The sequence below is a fragment of the Chlamydotis macqueenii genome, chromosome 5 (assembly GCF_036417535.1).
Source record: "Chlamydotis macqueenii isolate bChlMac1 chromosome 5, bChlMac1.mat, whole genome shotgun sequence".
Taxonomy (NCBI): Eukaryota; Metazoa; Chordata; class Aves; order Otidiformes; family Otididae; genus Chlamydotis; species Chlamydotis macqueenii.
Genome location: NC_141560.1, coordinates 63,795,742 through 63,810,815, shown reverse-complemented (window position 1 = coordinate 63,810,815; position 15,074 = coordinate 63,795,742). Strand labels below are relative to the sequence as shown.

At 35.1% G+C, this 15,074-nt stretch overlaps 1 protein-coding gene across 1 annotated transcript in view; it reads right to left on the bottom strand.

The window, feature by feature from the left end:
• Positions 1-4: 4 nt before the first annotated feature.
• CCDC73 (coiled-coil domain containing 73) overlaps positions 5-15,074 on the bottom strand; it is a 59,108-nt gene continuing 44,038 nt past the window's right edge. The window contains exons 13-18 of the mRNA XM_086748562.1: positions 13,666-13,797; positions 11,281-11,316; positions 9,554-9,722; positions 6,893-8,377; positions 4,087-4,220; positions 5-887 (exon numbers count right to left, since the gene is read on the bottom strand). Coding sequence (XP_086604688.1) covers positions 678-887; positions 4,087-4,220; positions 6,893-8,377; positions 9,554-9,722; positions 11,281-11,316; positions 13,666-13,797 — 2,166 coding nt within the window. The 3' untranslated portion in view covers positions 5-677. The remainder of the gene's footprint in view (positions 888-4,086; positions 4,221-6,892; positions 8,378-9,553; positions 9,723-11,280; positions 11,317-13,665; positions 13,798-15,074) is intronic.

Sequence of the window (15,074 nt, the reverse complement as noted above, 5' to 3'; positions counted from 1 at the left end):
GTGTGGGGGGGAAGGGAGGGAGGGAGGTGAGAAAAAGTAATTGTAAAGTAAGATAAAATTTCCCTTATACCCTAAGGGAGGAAAAATGTGAACCAGTTAGAAGTGAAGCTTTATGAAGCAAGATTTGCTGCCTTATTTCTGCAAATCATATCTGATGCTTTAGTGTTGAAAGAGACCTTATTGATAGAGGATCAACTATAGCAGATACATTTAAATAATTTGGCAGTAAAGGTAAGCAGAAGATTTTCCTGTTCTCCTGCCACTTAGAACTGCTGTAAGTTGTTGTAAATGTTAGTAGAAACCATTGTACTTTGAAACAGTTGGAGCTGATTTTGCTTGAAAATGAGTAAGCAGTCTGACAGAGAAAGCAAATTGAAGTACTTCAGCCAAAACTTCTAAGGAGAAGGGTACTCTTAATGGATATTAAAATATTAACTTGTGAACTTTTTAACTTCAGGCAAAACCCATAATAACTTGAATTTGATTGCAGAAACAGAGAACTAATATTATTAGTAGGGATTGTATCATTTTTTTAACATTAAAAAGGTCTATACACTGTATTAAACATATATGCACTGTGCTTTCATACCATATATGAGGAATACCTCTACGAATCTGGTTTACATAAGTGATTGATCTATGACTAAAAGATGAGTTTTATCTCCTAACACTGATCTTCATTGGTAATCTTCATATTTTCTTTTTCTTGCTGAATGCAGTCTTTCCAAATTCAGGAATTTCTCAATTTCTTCTATTTGGTTTTGTATAACGGAATTATGAATAGAACAGCGATCCTCGTCTTTGAGTGCACTTTCATTTCTTGCTGGAGGTACGGTCATGTGAGAAGACTTCTGCTCGTGCTGTAAGGTAGTAAATCCTTCTTTCACCTGACAGAATACAGACTTAGCAGTTAGTAATCCTGTGAAGTTCAGGTACAAAGGTTCAAATTGTTGGATTTTGCTGGGTATTAAACATGCAAGGAAATGTGAACGGAAATATAAGTCAATTGGAAAAAATACGTTTAATTTGAAGTGCTTGCTTCAGCTTTAATTTAGAAAACCTGAGAGTGACACATATACTTTTATAAACTAAACCTTAACGTAAGACTTAATCCAGGAGAGTATGATTAAAAAAAAAGACAACCTTGTACTAGAATGCAGATTAGCAAAATAAATAGTTTAATTAAATAGCTTAATGTTGCAATTGACATTTCTATTGCTATGCAACCATTTGATTAACAAAACCCAAAATCATGAGGTTTATAGTGTTAACTCCCTCTCTGCTTTGCTGGATAGATTAGAAAGCAAACATCATTAACTAATGCAAGGTCTATAATAGGGTTTTTTTTTTATGTTAGAGATCTTTTTGTTCTTTGAATAGTTTTAATTACTCTTTGATAGATACTTCATATCTGTCCAAATCAAATGCATATGGCTGCACAGTAGGGAAACAGTTTTTTTGCTCAATTTATGAGTTGTCCACTCGTAATCCAACGTTGTGTGGCTCTCAGGGAGGCCAGCATGGAGCACCAGCTGCCTGCTTGACCACAGGTGCACAACAAAGTCATGTTACACTGAGCCAGTGTTGTAGTGGTTCCTGGGGATCTGTAATGTGACATCTAGTACTTTGGTTGCATGCTAGGGTATTCTCTTACAGGGATTGCAAGATGAGGCCTTCCCCCTCTGCTCAATTATTTTTCAGTATTAGGCAACTGTAAACTACAAAGTCTTTATCAGACCTGCCTTTATTTTAGCACACAAATTCCCTTGCCCAGTGCACAAGCATTTATTGAAGTTTGTAATATGAACAAACTTCATGCAAATCCTTCACTTAGCCTATTGCATCTGTAACAACATTTCTGTCATGCAGCAGAATGTACTAATTGTTCAGGTCAGTAATGACTGTAGTCTCCACTTCAATGAGGAAATAACTGCTTCATTTGAAATTTTTCAACCTGTTAATTCTAGTATAGGTACACTCTCCCATGCTCTTTCCCAAGGCCTTAGAAAGAAACAGATCATACTTCATTGCAAGCCACTAGTCAAAATCTTTATGAAACAGCACATGGGGCTGCATCTGCCCTGCACTAATAATCCAAGAGAAAAACTTCCATTTAGGTCTCCCACATGTGGAAGTGCACTTTTGCCATGAAATAAAGCCATGTCATGTTACTTGGATTTTACTGAAGACAACAAGCGTTTAGACCTCTTTGGAGAAGTAATTGTGGTTAGGTAATATATGTAGCATTTTAATACAGTTCTTTGACAGTAGGTTTAGAATCAAGCTTTAAAAAAAAAAATCAGCTGTCAAACTAAAAGACCTCAACATTTTCACAATAAAATACAAATAAAAACTGTGTCTTACTGCCAGCACTGAGTAATATGACAACCTATGGGATGTGTGTGTAAAAAACTTTAATTGCTGAATACTATGACTACATGATTAGGGATTCATGTATAAACTGAGCTGAGCATGCTTATTCATCCTTACCTTGGTACTCAGGTATGTACAGATGACTGTTTAAAACAGTCCTTCATATTTTTACTAGCATTTTAAGTGCACCTGTAGCATTTCCTCTTAATTTTTACCACTTTAAAAATTAGAGTACTGTAGTTTGGTTGAATGAGATGACCCAGATTGTATAAGGCATAAGTCTGCTCTAGTTATAATCATACATGTCAGTCAAAACAAACTGAGCAGCAAAAAAGACTGCTGAGCCTAATCTCCCCACAGCTTTTTCATATCAGTCATAAAAATGACAATTTTGACGACAGATGGTATTAGAATGACACCAACGCAGAAGGGAGGGAGTGGTCTGCAATATCCCTGGTTGCAATTTCATAGATTAAGTATTTGGAAAATAATCTAAGGTCAAACTAGCGAGGCACTCTGTTCTTGTCCATCTGACCTTTACTTAGCCAGCACATACAGAGTTTTAATTTGAAGGTGACAAAGTAGGTATAACCACAATCAGATAATGAAATACAGCTTTGTATTAGCTGTAGATTTGGTATTTTAGTTTGCTTATTTCCAAAAGTTCTCAGCTGAGTAAGAGGTAGAGTGAGAAAAGTGCTCTAAGTGATCAATTCCTGGCTCCACCTCAGAAAAAAAGCAAGAGAGACACAGTAAATACCACCACTATATTTGGTATTTGGTAGATTTCTACCTCACTGTCATTACCAAGTAGAGTCATGTTAGGAAAGTTGAGAAATTTAAAACATCAGTCTTCTGAATTTCAGAGAATATGAATGCTAATAGCGTTGAGAGATGATTAAGTCTGCTGAAGTCAGCCAACTTTGTCACTTGAAAACACTATGCACCCTGATCTCAGACTTCATCCAAAGACAGCCAGCCATAACTACCTGAGAAATATCTTTCGAACCTCTTCTAAAAAGGAAGGTCAGCTGCAGTTGTAATTCTTGTATCACTTTTGAGTAATATGATGAGCATTAGGTCAAATCCTAATACAGCAGTTATAGCTGTTCAAGCTCCACAGTCTAATGTAGATCTAAAAATGCAGTATAAGCCATTGCTAGTGCCATCCTGAATGAAGTTGTCTTACAGGAAAACAGTAATTCTCTGCTTTTACACATTTGTGTAACGTTATCCTGCTTAATTAATAATATAACTCTAAATATGGCATCACATAACTGCAGCATAGAATAAACGGATAGGCTCTAATTCATAAATATGCTGAATTTTTAGTCTTTCACAGATTCTTTTAAGTAACATGTTCCTATCAAGTAATAAAGGAAATAATGTTTTTATACTTTTAGATACTTGTTTTTCCTTTTTTTTTTTCACTCTTACTTTTATTGTAGGTGATGATTTTTATTAGGATACACAGTGAACTACCCTCTTCCTCCCCTCCCAAACAGACTGGTTAGCATCTGTTTGATTCATATGCTGTGACTTTTTCCTGCTGCTTTCTATCAACCTTAATTGTGAAAAATGGTGCCTTGTTGCCCTTTTGATATTATTTTGGAGATTGACTCAGTCTTAAAGTATCCAGATGCGTACAGTTGTACAAATATCTGTGGAATTAGCTCACTGAGGTCTGGTCCGCAATATTTTTAATTGACTTACATGTTCTGTGGGAAAAGAAGAATCATAAAAAGTCTTTGCTATAGCATTCCATTCTTCACTAGGGTCTCCCTGGGGGTCTCGGTGGATACTAGAGGTATTCAAAGTGTCGGCAGCTCTGTTAAAACTGGTAGAACCTGATTGACAAAAAGGAAATGGTAACAACTGCAATTTAGTCTCTAGGCACTAATTGTAAAGTAACTAAACTTCTGGTTTACCTCTGATCTTAAAAAATCAAATATTTTTGTTTTACATCACTGAATCTCTGTTGTAGGCTTTTCCCTCTTCGTTTTTTTCTGTCACAAACTTCTGCATCTATTGTGTCTCTAAAGATGAGGTATGTTTTTAGTCTAATTAAAAATGTTTTTTATCATTTTCATATATTAAGTTAGTGACAAATTTAAATTGTGATTGATAGAAAATGTATGTATCCTGACTATTCTAACTGAATATATTTTTTCAAACAGTATTACTCTTAAGACTTACCTTCTGATAATGATAATAAAATACATAACTACTGCCATCCTGACATTATATTCCAAGGTGACTTGTAATAAAAACAACATTCTAAATATAAAGGTTTTTAGACAAAGCACATTTTAAATAAGGAGTCTTTTGGTAAATGGCTATACCTAATATTTCAGGAAATCAGACTCAGCTGTCTACTAAAGGTAGGAAGGGCAAGTAAGTAGATCAATCATAGCAGAGTATAGAGCTCCAATCCTACAGTGGCTTTATGCCAGACTGCAGTAAAACCAGTATCAAGTTCCTTGCAAGATCAAAAAAAGCATATTTTCACAATTACTCATAATGCAAACAGTAGCTCTTTTGTCACTACACAGATGCCTGTCGATCACTGCTACAATAGTAAAACCTTTGTTTTGCTATGAAAATACATGTTACCTCATGGTTTTGTAACAGTTTATTAAGAATACCGTCAACTTCTTTTGGGAGGAAGAAGAGAACAGTTATAAATTTGTATTTGTTTTCTTTTTTAAGAGTTTGCCAGGAAGATCTTGCCAAATCCCAGTTCATTCCTCCATTTACTGATGTAGAGTGGCTGCACTCTGGGAACCAAAGTTGTATAAATAGTAAATTGCATTGTAGTTAGGCAGTAAAAGGAGTTCCCTCCGATAGGCTTACTAAACTCTTTCACAAATGCTCTTCACCTCTAGGTCTCCCATATAGCCAAATTGTTTGTGCTTCAGTAAGTTAAAAAAAAAAAAAATTTGGGACACCAAAAAGTGGGATTCCACTCGAAGTTTGCCATTTGGGATAAATTCTGAAAACAAAAAAAAACCAACCACAATAAATCTTGGAAGCTGCAGTGCTGAGTACCACAACGGCTTACTATTGAGTGCCCTGACAGTAAGGTTCTCTAGTCCCTGAAAGAGGTGCAGGATTCAGAGAGGTCAGCAAGCTGAAGTAGGGACCTGTATAAATTAAGCAGTAGGATGAGAGTGGGACCCAGACCAAGATCCTCACTGTGAAGTTCTGCTAGAATTCAAGAGGTCTGGTGTCTGTACTGGTAACTAGGCAACTCATTTGGCTAATTAGAGTTATGCTAAAATCGCTACCAACTCCTTTTAATCAATCAGACTGCTCGTTTTCTGTCTCGCTGCCACTGGCCACAAAATGAAGGGATGGGAGTCCATTCTTCTCTTTGGACTTTAAAGGGGCAAAGCTTGAAACAGTACATCAACAAAATCTCAGAAGTGGATTAGCTTTTTGAAAAACATCTAAGCACCCAAAGCTCCATTTTTCTACAAAAGCAGAGGCTTCCATTTCTTCCAGAGACTAACAGATCATCTGCTTTTTCAAGCTTAGAGCATGCATTAAGAATAGAATCCACATGCAAGCTTTATTTTTAGAAAGGAAGGCACCCCTTAGACTGGCTTTTACTCTGTCCAGTTATATAAGTAGAGGAACATCTGTAATCTTATTGAAGTCAGTTTACTTTGGAAATAGAGATGATGCTTTTATTACTTGGGTAAAAGACTGAATTTAGAAATTGCACTTTTAGTAAATAAATATAGGGGTAACCTAGCAGCTATTCTTATTGCAAAACAAATCTAAAATATAGTTTTTTCACATTTCAGTAATGATTTAGAAACACATGGAATAAAGTCCATATTTACTGGTTTGCATGTGCAAAATTTGCTGAACAGTTTGAGCAAATAGTCACCAAGTGCAAGCAGCAGGAGATTAAAAAGCTCCTTGAGCACTCTTAACAGCTAGAGGTATTTTCCAAGTCTTCAAAGAATATCAACCTCTGCTTTCACACATTCAACACATTCAGGTGGTTTTAAGTGTCCATCTGAATTAAGGATGTACAACAAAATAAAAAAGTAAACTTTTTCTAAGCTCAATTCAAAGAAGCATCTACTGGTTCAAAAACTACTTCTTTCTTCTGCAAAACGAAGGCACTGAATGATTTCCAAAAGCTGCTCAGTGCTTTTCAGATATATGCAGAACTCTGACAGAGCATGTCCTACATTAGGATTAGAAATGCCTATAAAAATTCAGTTTGTCACTGCACTGCTTTTCTTTCACAAAGGGAAATATGAAAAATGAGAAAAAGTTTATTTAATCAGATAATTGAGCAAACAAAAGCTGTTTAATTGCATTTATACTATAAATTAATGGAGAAATCTAATCTTTCAATTTTTTTCCCCGTAAAACTAAAGTGTCAGAAGGTTTATATTTTTCTAATGCTACACTAAACTTAGGTGCAGAAATTGCACATTGTAACAATTTTTCTAAGTATATTCAGTACATGCTTCAAAACATAAATGCTTATTTTTCTTACCTGGTCCTGTTTCTCTTCTGTCAACATTTTCACTGAGATTTTGACACTGTGTTTTTGAAATAACCTTTGTGTTTTCCACTGAGCATGCTAGTTGCTCTTTCAAAAGGGAAGGTTCCTTGGAAGCTGAAGTCCATGCAGCTTGACCTCTCATTTGATTTACTCTTGAACAAGAACTGAGGTCTAAAAAATTTAAGTATACTGGAGTTTTCTCAGCTTTTTTATCTGAGGTTGAAAGATCAAAGGATGACCTTCCAATGATGTTTACTAAATTTCCAGATGTTCTCATGGGTAAAGAGCATGATTCTTTCAGGTGACCCTCAGCAAACTTCCTTCCTGGAACTGTACTATTCAGTGAGTCTTTTTTCTGTTTTAACAATGTGTTATTTGTTGAATTATTAATCTCCAGGGAATGTCCATTTTTGATGGAGTGTATCTGAATATCATCATTAACTTTTTTACATGGAATTTGTTTACCTGTACCAATTCTATCTGTTGGGTTTTTTTTATGAGCAATTATTTCAAGACCATCAGCCTTTACTGGAGATACAGCTTCAGCGTTCAAAGTACATGGATTTGTTTCATTCCCTGTTTGGTCAGTACTGTCTTGTTCATGTTGCTTGCTGCACATGCCATCCACATTTATTCCTTTTTCTGCTTTGGGGGGGCATAAACTGGAAGTACCTGAGAGAGACATATTATCACTGTGTTCTTTTGTGGCATCAGCACTGCTTTCATCCTCACAATAAGCAGTTGGTAGATTTTGAGGATCAGTTGCTGTAACACCAGTAGTCCTCAGTGCACCATTTCTGTTTATGGAACCACTCAGATTCAACATTTTGTTTTCTGTTTTATGTAATCCATTACCTACATAATTGTTACTGTCCAGCAAGCTACATTTTTCAGACTTTGCTTGAGAATTTTCTTTAGCATATGACAGGATGCCAAAACTTAATTCCTTTGCGTGATTATTATCTGTACTTCTCTCACACATCCCGTTCTTCTCCATGCAAAGAACTGCTTCAGACGTGGTTTTGGGGGCTTCAGGTGTAATGACACTTTTGTTGTGTTGTATTGTATTTAATTTTTTATCTGCCTGAGTACAAATCAATTCATCTGTAGTACTGCACAATTCTTGCTTGCTAGAGTCAGTCTTCTGACTTGCATTATTCTGGTAGACAGCCACACTGTCAGTACTGTCTAAAAAGACCTTTCTTGTTTGTGTGTGGCATGCTGACAATGGCTCAGTGCTGTCCTGTAGCTTTTGTTCTAAATTTGCATCGTTTTTCTCCTGTAATATTCTATGTGTAGCTCCTAGATTTTCTGCTTCTTTGCACTCAGTGACATGTGTTTTTGAGGTCTGTCCTTGGGTAATTAAATCAGTATCTGTGCAGAGGGTATTCCTGAGAGAAGCCTCCCTTTGCTTTTCTTCATAAGGGCTAGCAACATTAATTTCATCCTTAAAACTGTTTTCAAGAACTTGTAAATCTGTTAGAGTAAATGTATTCTCTAGTTAGTGATAGATAACCCACAGGTTAAGTAATGCTCCATTTTTACAGTTTAAAATTTCCAAAGAGATAGACTCAAGATTAGTGTTGATAGTGATTTTTCTTATCTTACATTACATACACACGTCTACCAAAAAGTTACTGAAGATAAATATCGTATTATGGAAACTTGCAAAATATTTATAAACTGTTCAAACAGAAAGTATATTAACGTTCTCTAGATTTTAGATATGGCTTATATTTGAAATATTTCCCAACTGATATTTGTCAGCCTCATTATTGAAAGGCATCTTCATTATGAAATTATAACGCATACTTAATCAACCATCATGTGTCTACAAAAGGTTTAAGCCAGTGGTTACTACTGCAGCTGAATTTGTCTTTATTTTTGAAAGTGGCATTTTTAGCTAAATGGAAAACAAAACCAAACAAAACTGTTTAAGGGACTATGTTCATACCAAAAGAAATACACTATGACTTGATGGTAGTGGGCCAGTGAGGAATAACAAGCATTTCAGTATCATTAAGGTGTTTTCTGAAATATACACTCGAAGGCTGTGAGAATTGATCCTTTAAAGCAGTCATTTTGTAGTTAATAAGCTTTTAAATTTCCACTTATCTTTGCTACATTTTAAAGACTGAACACTAGAGACTAAGTAAATTTCCTTTAGGTGGCTTCAAAAAATTATTTATTGGGGCTACAATGTGTTTTGTATAGAAAAGTACTACCATTATCCACATGAACAGACCTTCATTACCCTGTGCAGTGCAATCACTCCCTGCCTTTTTTCATTGTTCTATGGGAAAGGAAAAGTCCTTGGTTTTGCTTCCAAATACTTCTATACACATTATAGTTCTTCCTAGGCCCTATTCACTTCTTGAACTGCCATGCAGAAAGTATTGCAACAGTTTGAAGGGTTACAGCACGTGGATCTTACTTAGTAGCCCAGGGCAGCCACTAGAAGTACTGCGCTTTCATTCAGAGCTTTGTGAATTTATGATAGATTAGGCGCTACTGACACCAAGAATGTTACTGTTGTTAGTACAAAAACATTTAATTCAGGATTCAAGCACTCCCTTGTCATACACTGTATCTGTAAACATTTGTCCTTTTTTCAACAATACTACTTATCTGTTATCCATGTAATGTTATTACTTTGTTCTATCTGCAATTCCTCTGTGCTTAAAGAGTAGTCCATTGTGGTTTTTACTTCAGTTTCTTCTTCATGTCCAAAATTACTGTCTTTTTTAATTATAGATTGCATACACTCATTTTCTTTCTGAATAGCCTGTATTTCACTGTCTTTTGAGTGTTCTTGATCACTCTAGCATAAGAAGAAACAAAAGATTATACATATTTGAATAATTTATGACAGTCACTGAGAAGATTTAAAGTTCAGGACTTTATTTTAAAATTATTTTTACAATTCTGTTGGAAAACAAAGACCATTCACCTGAAGTATACAAAGTTAATGCAAATAGAGAAAAAAAGCAGACCAATACCCTAGAGGAGCAGGAAAGAAATTAGATCCTGCTATATTATAGTCCACAGAGAAAAGTTATACAGATCGACAGAATTTCTCAGAGGAAGGAAAATGTGTTGTACATGTGCTGACTGGATCACTCCCTCTGTCTGCTGGCTAAATCAGTGACCTGCTCAGTAATTACATGCAGAAAAAACCCTATATGATTGCTGTTTACACTCAAACACATGTGTGCGTGGACACACACATAAACACAATTTTTTTCCTAACAACCCACCTGGGATTTTTAACTTCATTTCATAGGCAAATAAGGCTTATGAATTTGCAAATCCTGTCAGTCAGTTTCTTATTTCCTCACAGATGGCTTTTTAACGTGAATTTGAGTAAAATTCAACAGGAGTAGAAGCCTGAAAGATGTGTCCATTTAAACTAGAAGTTACTGGTCTACTACTGCAACTGTATTTGTCATTATTTTTGAAAGTTGCATTCAAAGGTCTGTCAAAACTAGGAGCTGAATAGTGAAGAAACACCCTAATAAAAAAAAAAAAAAAAACACCAAAAAAAAAAAAGGAAAAGAAGATGCATCCTTTATCATCATCAGCTGTTTGGCAGCTGAAGGCAGGAGCACATTCTAGCTCTTGCCGTAAAGATAGGATATAGAAGAGGGTAGGTGTGTGTGTGGGTATGGCTTAGTCCATAAAAGATATGAGAAAAAGCTGAAGATGCTGGAGTGACTGGAGGTGTTGCAAAAGGAAGACTGGGATGTGGGAGGGAGTTAACAAGTGCTGTACTTGAGCACTGGATGTGTGGGGAGGACACAGTATATTGCAAAATGGAGTGAGGCATGTAGACAACACTGGTAAAAAAAATGGGATTATTGCAATGGTGGCATAGTAGATGATGTAGAATACAAATCTGGAGGAAACAATTATCTACAGGTCACAGAAACATCCTGATGCTCCCAGATTTTCTGATGTGGGGGAAGGAGGAGTCATGGTGAATGGAGGAGGGTCCTAAAAAGAATTTTCCTCTGCCAAATACTCCACCTTCTGAATCTGAAGTTTCAGTTGAAATTTCTTTCTCTTTTCCTCATGTTTTATTATCATCTTCCCTGTCATTCTGATATCGAAATTGTAAATATTATCTTTTTTGTTTTCTAAGTTTTTAATTAGTTAATTTTGTTTCTTGGCTGAAGAAAACCTTGGCATCACATTTTCAAGCTTTTTTTTTCAATTACAAATACTAGAATTTTCCTTTTTCTTTCATGAAAGCTGTAATTCTTTTACAATGTCTTGCTTCTAGGAGCTGTTTCTTTAGACAGAAACACCAAACAACACAATATAACTGTCCATGTTACTCTTTTGTACAAGTATAAAACAGCTACTGCAGTGGAACTTACCACATTTGTTGGTATGAGCTGAACTGCTGAAGGCATCTGAAACAAACATGATAAAGTGTTCTTAGGAAGGGAGAAAGGTAACATGATTCCTTTCCAGATTTTCAGATGGGTTGAAGAAACCTAGTTTCCATTAATTTCAAATGGCTGTTCAGCCCTTCAAAAATACGTCAAAGACGCATAAATTAAAATGCCTACATATCAAAACTATTAGACCTGGCTTTTAATTTTTTTCCTTGTGATTTAGTAAAACCTAACTAAGCAACATACATATAACCAAGATGACCTTTCCGTCAACAGAATATTTCATACTATGAAATTCAAAACCTTCTCAAAACCAGATCTCCCTGTACATAAACGTACAAAAGCATTACAATAACCCATTGCTAGGTGTAGCCGTATTCTCTAATGATACACATCTGTATTACAAATTATATGAAACTGAATGAGAAGCATGGTAAAGTTAAACTAAATCGCAGTTTGAATCTGTAATGAGGCCTAACATTGTATCTTTCTTTTGAAAAAGGCCTTTTATTTAATTACTATTCCACAGTTGATCAGTATGAAGAAGTTAACATAAATTCTAAATTTCATGCCCCACAAATAATCACAGGGATTTCAGATTGCACTAGGTGTAAAGATAAATACATGCATATTTCCTTGCAACACTTGGAGCCATAGTCAAGATCTAAATCATAGATCTTACCCTTTTATGTTTTACTAGACACTGACTCATTACTGATACAAGGTGAAATTCCACAAATTGGAATAATCAATATGATCTGCTGCAGCTCCTGTAATTTCTTGGCAGTGTTCCACTGAATATTTGACTCAGCCTAACCTGCCTAGCTTTTGGAATCCTATCATCATGCAACACAAAATGGTATGGCAATTTGCCATAAGATAGTGTAAGATATATATTTAGAAGACATCTCAGACTTTTTTGCATTTATGAGCTTTAAGCTTATCTACTTTCAAACATATAGGGTTATCTTAGTAAGCACAAATACTGTTTATTAGGAATGACTGATTGTGTGCATTGATTCTGCATCCTAAACATAATTTCATATTTCATTTTCATTAAAAAAAAAACAATGATTTTTGAAAGTTACACAATTTGCATTATACCTTGTAGAATTCATACAGTTTTGGCATGATAAGTACCCATTTCAAGTCTAACTTCCACTGCATTACTTAGTGCATACCAGCAGATACGTATACATATATATTCATATATGTATGTGTATGTATGTGACCTATAAACATGCATACATGTATGGTTAATAAATTGATTTTAAGTTCTTCCAAATTCTAAAATATTATTACAGTTTGTCATTTTACTGACAATTCATAGACTAGTTCTAAAAAAATAATCTCTTTACAGTCCTAATGTCTTCCTATTTTCCTACACTGAAAGCAAAATCATACATGTGCAAAATTAGTTTTCTGTTTTTTGAAGGATAATTCATTATTTGGATGTAAAAACTAATGGAAGAAATTATATAAGCAATACTCAACTGAACAACAGCATACACTCAATGGGCAGGGAAAATTTTCCTTATGGCTTATGATTGATCCCATTTTTTCAGTCTTATAAAAGACTGGAAAATAAATTTGCAATCTAGTTTAAGTAAGGGATAACACATAGCTGCAGGGCTACATTCTCTTCCTTTTGCTCCAAAAGACCATCTTCATGTGCTTAACCACTTGTTGACTTCTTATATGTGCTCTGAATATAGCGCTGAACGTGGAATTGGTTCACCCAGCAATTCAAGCTCAATTCTAGTTGAATTGCAACCTGTGCTGGCATAAACCAGTCTCTTACTGCCTTCATTACTTGTTGAGCCTGTAGTGCCTTTGATGATTCTTAAAGACACTAAGTAGAATAAAGGTTGGGGTTTTTTAAACTAAAACTGAAGAACTTAGATAATCTATATGTTGATAAAATGAATCTTCTGATCTGTCCCATGTTACAGAGGGGCTGAAATTAGTTCCTCTGTGTAGAAGTTGACTTACTTCCACACTTCCAGAGAATGTATGAAGTCAATGGGTCTGCCACAGTATTTGAGAAACACCCATGCAAAATACGTTTGTGAAATAGAATTTAGTAAAGATACATTATTGAAGATAACTGCTATCTATTATGTATAATTTATTAATGAAGTATTATCTCAAGTTTCTATGATATAAGTGCCCCTCGTGATGAAAGGCATACAGTAAAGGTACAGTAAGTTTTAATGGGATCTTGGATCACTGATTACATCAGATAAATGTTTAGGTTTAGCAATGGCAAAGGAAAAGCAGTGGACGTGACAACAGTGAGATTAGAAAAATTCTCTAACATTTCTACAAGAAGTGGAAAGTACTACAGCTATTAGAGACACTTACCTGCAGATTTTCCACTTGCTCAGAATGCTGATTTCCCTGAGGAGGATGATAATCTTCAAGATGTCTGTGAACTCCTTTAAGGGAATTCAACTCATTTTTAATAGTGTCTATTTCTCTTCTCATGTTTTCCTCCTGTAATAATGGAGGGTACATAGAGTACACAAACACAGATCTTTACTGCATGTTCAAATACGTAAATGGTATTTTATAGGGGTATCAACAGCTTAGTAAATTAAAGTAAATCCTTAAAAGAAAGTATAGGTGCTAAGAAACTTCTACAAAGTAAGATAATTTTGAGATCTTTAATTCAAACCAACATTTTAACCACATTTCCATTACAGACCTTTTATTAATTGTGTTTTTTCACCATTCACTTCAAGTAGCAATGCTCAAAAGAGTGAGATTTGTATTTGTAGCTTTCTTCCTTTTTTTGGCTCCAAGATAAACATGCTAGTCAACATTAATTCTCTATCTACATTGTCAAGAAACTACAACAGCAAATAATTTGCTTGCCACTTTACTTCTGTAAATACCCTCAAGTATCCAATGCTTCTTCAGTGAGTATCTAACAATTAAATTTTGAATTTAGAACAAAAAGGATGGCCAAAAAATACAAGTTGTAAAAAGAACAGAAGGGCAATTTTACAGAAATACCTTCATTTAATTACAAATATTTCGAGAGCAGTGTGTAATGCTAACATTATCCACGATGATGCTATACTTTAAGATAGTAAGAGACTGAATTTCTAGTTAGCCATCGGAGAAATATGGAGAGGAAAAAATAAAAAAGAAATCTTCTAAAGAATAGTTGCAAGCATTCCTGAGAAATAAGCAGGGCCAGTTCCCATGTCTCTGCAGGAAACTATGGTATAAGACTCTTCTAGATATCAGGGAGATCAAATCTTCTCAGGGCTGCTTAGAGTCCAGTTTCCACACACTAAACAGGTCTTGTCATACTGAAGAAGTATTAATCTTTCTTACTCGCAAACATGCACTTATTATTGCACAGATACAATATTTTGCTAATTATTTTGGATTAAATAATTACTGAAGTATTCTTCTTTAAAAATAATGAAGTAGTATAAAGAATGGCAAATATTGAAGACAAATTATTGTTTAGGTGTATGCAGAGGTGAATTCCCTGAGAGAACATACAAGCTTTACCTTTTCTTATCCTCTTCCACCCCACAGTCCACACTGAATAATTTCTGTCAAATCAGGACCTCTGCTTTAATGCAAGCCTCCAGTATCTCCAATTCAGTTTGATGTTGCTTTTTGTTCTTCCTGAGCATATGGCCTTAAGAAGTAACTTCAGTCTGTGTCACTTCAGTCTATGTAGATTTTCATTCATTTTTTACTGTATGACAGTTTACTGATAGCTTTTTCAGAGTACAAGAGTGCAGTCTAGA